The 6,774-nt window shown below is 51.9% G+C and overlaps 1 protein-coding gene across 1 annotated transcript; it reads right to left on the minus strand.

Annotated features, from left to right (window-relative positions):
- Positions 1-785: 785 nt before the first annotated feature.
- Positions 786-1,310, minus strand: LOC118880312 (immunoglobulin iota chain-like). The gene is made up of 2 exons (XM_036823933.1): positions 1,265-1,310; positions 786-1,180 (listed from the first exon to the last, which is right to left on the minus strand). Exons 1-2 carry the CDS (start codon positions 1,308-1,310, stop codon positions 786-788), a joined length of 441 nt encoding a protein of 146 aa, XP_036679828.1.
- Between the last annotated feature and the right edge of the window lie 5,464 nt (positions 1,311-6,774).

Below are 6,774 nucleotides of genomic sequence, written 5' to 3' on the forward strand. Positions count from 1 at the left end.
ACAAAGATCATATGGCCCAGAAAGCCAAAAATATTTACTACATGGCTCTTTACAGAAAATATTTGCCAGCCCTGCCGCTTTCCTGCACAGAAGAGGAAATGCATTTCTCTCTCCTAGACCAGTGTTTCTCAGGTGGGGTGGTTTTGCCACCTTGGGGGCCTTTGGTGATGCCTGGAGACATTTTTGGTTGTCATAACGAGGGGCAGGAGGGTGTTTGGTGGGTAGAGGCCAGGGATGCTGCTCGGCATCCTGCAGTGCACAGGACAGCCCCCCTACAACAAAGAGCCATCTGGCCCAGCGGAGGACCTAGATCACCCCTATCACTGGGCACGGCTCTCCTCCCCAGAGGCCCAATGAAGGCATTTTCTAAGCTGCTTACCCCGTGCACAATCAGGTGACAATAGGGGGTCCTGTTCCTGGCAGGGGCATCCCCCAAGATGCTATGGCAGCCCCCTGCCTCCCAGGACCCACAAGACCAGGGGCTCCGGCCAAGCAGACCGTGACTGGCCAGGTCTCCTGGGACCTTCACCCTGGTTGGGTCTTGGGTGCGCCCCACTCATTCTGACTGTTTGCAGAACATCTGGGGCCTCCCTGGAACAAATTCAGACCACCCAGCAAAACAACTTCCCAAGACACAAGCAGATTTAATTCCCGAATCCAGCCTCCAAAGGGGTTTCCAGGAGCTTCTCCTTGCCTGGGGCAGCCCAAGGCCCCACCCTCCTCGCCACACCACCCTCCCCTCGGGGATGTGTGCCCTTCTGCCTTTAGTTCAAGGTAAGTGTGTCCTAGGGTGCCTGGGAGACTGGAGCAGCAGGCTTCCTTTCTTCCCTCCTCTCTCTCTCCGTCTCCGGCTCCTGCTCCATGCCCTGGACCCCCACAGCGCAGAAATACACAGCCTCATCCTCCGGCTGAAGATCAGAGATGCTCAAATACCCCGTGTTCTTAGCCAGGTCTTTGGAGCCAGAGAAGCGAAGGGGGACCTTGGGGCCCTGGTTCTTGTCCGAGTGGGAGAAATATCTCAGCAGGAACCTTGGGGGGTGGCCGGACCTCTGCTGGTACCAGTAGATGCTGTGAACACCGACATCATGGTCGCTGCTCAGCGTGCAGGCCAGGCGGATCGTGGTTCCAAGGAACGAGGACACGGATGGTGGCTGATTCAGCACCGGCTGAGGGCCACAAGCTGGGGACACAGAAGCACATGGGCATCCAGGGCAAAGCAGGGTGAGGGAAGGGGCCGGGGGCCTTGAGCTCTGGGGGTTCTCACCTGTGCAGTGGGCCAGGAGTGCCAGCAGGACGTGGGTCCAGGACATGGTGCAGCCGAGCAGAGCTCTGCCTCCAGTGTGCACTGGGGCCCCGGGCCCTCGCGGGGCTGCACCAGCACCCGCCTCCGCCCTCCCAGGGGTGGAGCCGTTGCACGCCCAGTTCCCGGTGGCCATTCCAGACTTCTTGGGTTTGTGTTGTCGGTTAGGGGGACGGTCCCGTGGTGGCCTTTGCGGCTCCTGCCTTGGCCCCATGGAAGCGTTTAGGGAGGAAGCACCTGCTTGGAGCTCACGGGCCAGTGCCCAGGAGGCCAGGCTCAAGTCCCTGAGGGGGTGACCTCAACATCCCCCTGAAGAAGATGAGCCCCACAGAATAAGGTTCTTGTGCACATTTATGTGCCTGGTGAACCGGGAAGAGAGGACAGGTACTCAGGGTGGAAAACACCTGCTGGGCGCTGCAGAAAGTGTAAGGGGCCCTGGGGTGAGGGGGCCACTCTGTCCACTCCCATGTCCCTAGCACGCCCTCCACCCAAACCCAGCCTCTTTCCTCCTGGAGTAAAGCTGGAGTGACTAGCAGCTTCCTTGAAGGGAGCATCTAGGGGGCCCCCATCTGGGGTCCAGGGCAGGTGGGGGTGGAGGTAGAGTAGCCTTACCCACTTCAGCCCTGCCCTGGCCCTCTGCCCCCTCCTCCTCATGATGGTCTCCCCAGGGATCGGGGGAGGAGGCATAAGTGAGCTCAGTGGTCCTGGGGGCCCACCCCTTGGCCAGACCTGCACCTGCATCCTCAGGTCCATAAATAAGATGCTGTGTGGGGACCAGGGGTTTGTATAGAAAAGAACTGGCTGCTCTTTGTCCCTGGCTCCTGGAAGGGAGTCTCTCTAAATCCTTGGAATTTCCCGAGTGATAGGAGTGTCTTCGTTATTCATGGGGGCCCCTGAGTTTATGCTAATGGGTGATTCAGGATGGGGGCTGACCATGAAGAAAGCCCCACCATGTGATTCAAAGATTAGGGCTTTAGGCCATGGGATACGAGCACAACCCCCAGGGCGGGGAGGGGGGGCCCAAGGCTGAGTCCAAGCACAGAGCCAGTGGTCCCAGCAATCGTCCTGAGTAATGAAACCCCAGTGGAAACTGTGGGCACAGAGGTTCAGGGAAGCCTCCCAGGCTGGTGCATTGTGGGTGTGCAGGAGGGCAAGGCATCCTGAGGACACAGCAGCCCCACAACTGGGACTCCCACCGCCCCTCATGCATCTCTTCATTCGACTGCTCCTGGTTTGAAGCCTTTACAACAAAACTGGAATCATAAGGATGGAGCTTTCTTGAGTTCTGTGTTTCTACCAAGTCATTCATCCTGAGGGGGTTTGGGGACCCGCCCCAAATCTGTGGCCAATTGGTCAGAAATACAGGTGGCCTGGGACTATCTGAGCTTGCAATCTGAAATGAGCAGTGTTATTTTTTGGGGAGAGAGGGCTGTGCCCTTAACTTGTGACAGTTAACCTAACTCCATGTAGCTGATGTCAGAATTGCATTGCAAAGGGCACTCAGCATCGTCTGCTCCCCGTTCTCCAGCTCACTAAGCAGGCACTTTGGCCCAGTTATGGACTGGATTGTGTTCCCCCAAATCCATATGTTGAAGCCCTAACCCCCAATGTGACTCTATTTAAAAGTAGAGCCTTTAAGGGAGTAACTAAGGTTAAATGAAGTCATAAGGGTTGAGCCCTAATCCTATACGACTGGTGTCCTTATAAGAAGAGAAAGAGACACCAGAGCTCGCTCTGTCTATCTGTCTGTCTGTCTACCTATTATCTAGCTACCTAACTATCCATCTATCATCTATTAATCTATCTGTATCTCTCATCTATCTAATTTTTATTTTTATTTGTTATTTTTTAATCTTACTTTATTTTTTTTTAATATTTATTTATTTATTTGGCTGCCCCGGTTTTAGTTGCTGCATGTGGGATCCAGTTCCCTGATCAGGGATCAAACCAGGGCCCCCTGCATTGGGAGCGCGGATTCCTAACCACTGGACCACCAGGGAATTCCCATATCTATCCATCTATCTATCTATCTCTGCACATACACAAAAAGGCCACGTATGTGAGGACACAGCAAGAAGGCAGTCATCTGCCTTCAAGCCAGGAAGAGTGGTCTCACCAGAAACCCACCCTAAAGGCACCTTGATCTTGGACCTCTCGCCTCCAGACTGTGAGAAATAAATTTCTGTTGTGTTAAGCCCCCAGTCAGTGCCATTTTGTTACGGAAGCCCCAACAGGCTAACACAGGCCCAACATTCTTTCCTATAACTCCACTCCTATATTTCTCCAGAGGCACTTAGGAGGCATCCATATGCACCTGGAAACAGAGGAAGCCCACAAACAGAAACAAAGACATTGAGGGAAACAAGGTTTTCTCTGCATAAAGGGGCGTGAGCCCAAAATCCTGGGGGAAATCATTGTTTCCGCATCTGTTCAACAAATATCCACCCTGCTCCTGCCCTGCCAGGCACCGCAGATGCCATGGCAGATGTGAGGGCAAGATCCTTGTCCTCACAGGGCCTACACTCTCTTGGAGAGTCAGGCTGGTGGACCTGCTGGAGAGGCAACGGCCCTGAAGGTGGCACTGTACTGCAGTCCCCGAGCCTGGGCCCGCGATGTCCCCCCTCATCCTGTAAACCCCTGCCCTTCTCCGGCCGCCATCTTGGCAGACTGCTGACAGATGCTCCACGTCCCCCAGAATCCTAACTGTTGAGGGAGAAGGAGTTGATTTCTAGCGTTCCCCAGAGATAAGGATTGAAAGGAAATGTTAACTGGGCTCAAGGAAGAGGTGAGACTGCATCTTACTTCTCATCAGCCAGCGGATCAGCCAGCATCTTGCAGGAAACAGGACATATCTGTTGGAGGGTGTTAAGGGTTGAATTGTGTTCCCCCAAAATTCATGTAGAAGTTCTAACCCCCCCAGTACCCCAGAGTGTGACCTTCCTGTGAGATAGGATCTTCACTGAGGTAATTAAGTTAAAGTGAGGTCATTAGGGTGGGCCCTAATGCAACAAGACTGGAGTCCTTACAAGAAGGGGAAATTTGTGACTTCCCCAGCAGTCCAGTGGTTGGGACTCCGCGCTTTCACTGCCTAGGGCATGGGGGTTTTTTTGTTTTGGTTTGGTTTGGTTTTTATTTCATTTATTTATTTTTGGCTGCGTTGGGTCCTCGCCACTGTGCCTGGGCTCTCTCTAGTTGCAGTGAGCAGGGGCCACTCTTAGTTGTGGTGCGCGGGCTACTCATTGTGGTGTCTTCTCTTGTTGCGGAGCACGGGCTCTAGGCATGCAGGCTTCAGTAGCTGTGGCACGTGGGCTCAGTAGTTGTGGCACACGGGCTTAGTTGCTCCGAGGCACGTGGGATCTTTCTGGACCAGGGCTCGAACCTGTGTCCCCTGCATTGGCAGGTGGATTCTTAACCACTGTGCAACTAGGGAAGCCCAAGGGCCTGGGTTTGATCCCTGGCCGGGGAACTGAGATCCCACAAGTCGCACGGCTTGGCCAAAAACATAAATAAATAAAAAATAAAAAGAAGGGGAAACGTGGGCACAGAGACAGACACTCAGAGTGGGAGACCATCTGAAGTGACAGAGAGAGAAGACAGAGATCCCTTGAACAGATCCATGCCTCACGGCCCTCAGAAGGAACCAACCCTGCCCACACCTTGATCCTGGACTTCCAGCCTCCAGAGCTTTGAGACAATAAATTTCTATTGTTTAAGCCGCCTCGTCTGTGACAACTTGTTGCTGCAGCCCTAGCAAACGAATCCAGAGACTGTTCCAAGATGGCCCCACAAGGCCCCTTGTCACACGGGCTTGTCCTCTCACCAGAAGCTGGAGTCTATGTTTCCTCCCCTTGGCTCTGCACTGGCCTGTGACTATGGCTGAAGTGACCCATGCGAACTGGGTGGCCCTGAGCAGCTGGGTGCACACTGGGGCTCCTGTCTCACAAACACAGGATGGAGCAAACATGCCTCTGGCTCCCATGAGCCTCTGCATGGCCTCAAGCTGCCCCACGTCCAATCTCCTGGTCCTCTCAGAACTAGCCTCCTTCCTTTGGTGCTAATTTTAATGTCACCTCCTCTGTAGTCTTACCTGACTGCCCCAGATAAGCAGGCTCACCCCATCTTGCTCTCCTACACACTATTTTCATTTTTGTCAAAGCGTTTATCCAGGTTTATCTGTGTGCATCACTCTTCTCCTGACCACAATCTGTGCGAGGACAGGGACCGTTTCTCTGTATTCATCACTGAATGTACAACCCTTAGGTAATACAGTTCCCCTATAGATTCACTATTGTGTAACAACGTGAATGAATGAATGAATGAATGGTGCTTCTCTCGTGGGGGTGACGGCCCACACAGCAGCTGGTGGGCACACAGGGGGTGGGCAGCAAGTGGCGCCCATGAGCAGCCCATGCTCTTCAGCCTCTCGCTCTGGGTGACCAGCTGGAAATTCTAACACAGCCAATTGGGTTCCTGAGCCCCACTGAATGCATGTCGCCCACGTTGAGGCCCCAGTCCATTGAGAGGGGACCAGACTCACGACACCTGCCCTGCCTCTAACTAGAACCACTAAAAATCTACCTTCTGCCCCTGCTGAAATCACACAGGACTATACCATCAACCAAACAACATCAAACATCTTCCTAAGAGCAGAAGTGACCCACAGCTGAGCCCCAAGAGTCTCAGGGTGGAGGAAGTGGGGTTAGAAGGGCAGAGGGGTTCCCCCATCCGACATGGGGGGGCAGGGAAGGGACGGGAGGAATGTTCTCTTAATGTAAAATCATGGGGGGGCATGCTTTGTTTCACTTTTTTTTTGGAAAAAGTACCAACTACTGTGCAAAGACCAGGTTGAGAGGAAACAGCAGGGGAAGGATTTTACAGTAAATGGATCGACATTTGCATGGATCTACATTTGTAAGCAGTCATTTTCCATCGTAAAATAAATAAAATGAGGTAGTTTCTCATTTCAAATCAGTGAACAATGAATTATCAAAGTAAAAATAGGTCAGTGCTTCCTTTTTAAGATTTTTCCACTTTGCATTTTAAACAATCATCATCAGAGATATTTTTGTTTGTTGTATGTTCACACTGTAGATGAATAAACAAATTTCAGTAAGTTTCTGGTGGTTAGTTTAGTTTTGGGGCTTTTTTGGTATTTTGTTTCTGCATTGAGCCATATTTGCTCATTTACAGCTTCCCCTAACCTGTGTGGGCATTTGGGTGTGTGACTCTCAGCACAGGGTGACCTTATTTGCTTTTTAACATGGTCATTCCGATATTTTGATGGTACCAAGAAGAAAAACTTTTGAGTATTTATCTTTTTTAAAACAATTACTTTTCTTCTTGAATGAATGAAATAATCAATCCCTCAAACATTTGAACTAAGCCCCCAAATCCAATCAGGCTTAGCTGTGGGCAAAGAATATGAAAGTGCTGAAACTTTCTCTTCTTTTTAACAATTTACTTAATCAGATTAA

The sequence above is a fragment of the Balaenoptera musculus genome, chromosome 14 (assembly GCF_009873245.2).
Source record: "Balaenoptera musculus isolate JJ_BM4_2016_0621 chromosome 14, mBalMus1.pri.v3, whole genome shotgun sequence".
In the NCBI taxonomy this organism is placed as follows: domain Eukaryota; kingdom Metazoa; phylum Chordata; class Mammalia; order Artiodactyla; family Balaenopteridae; genus Balaenoptera; species Balaenoptera musculus.

Excerpts from the sequence above, each read along its gene's own strand:
- LOC118880312 (XM_036823933.1), bottom strand. The coding sequence starts at position 1,310 with ATGTCCTGGACCCACGTCCTGCTGGCACTCCTGGCCCACTGCACAG. Across the intron at positions 1,181-1,264 it reads ACTCCTGGCCCACTGCACAG|CTTGTGGCCCTCAGCCGGTG; the intron begins GTGAGAACCCCC and ends CTGTGTCCCCAG.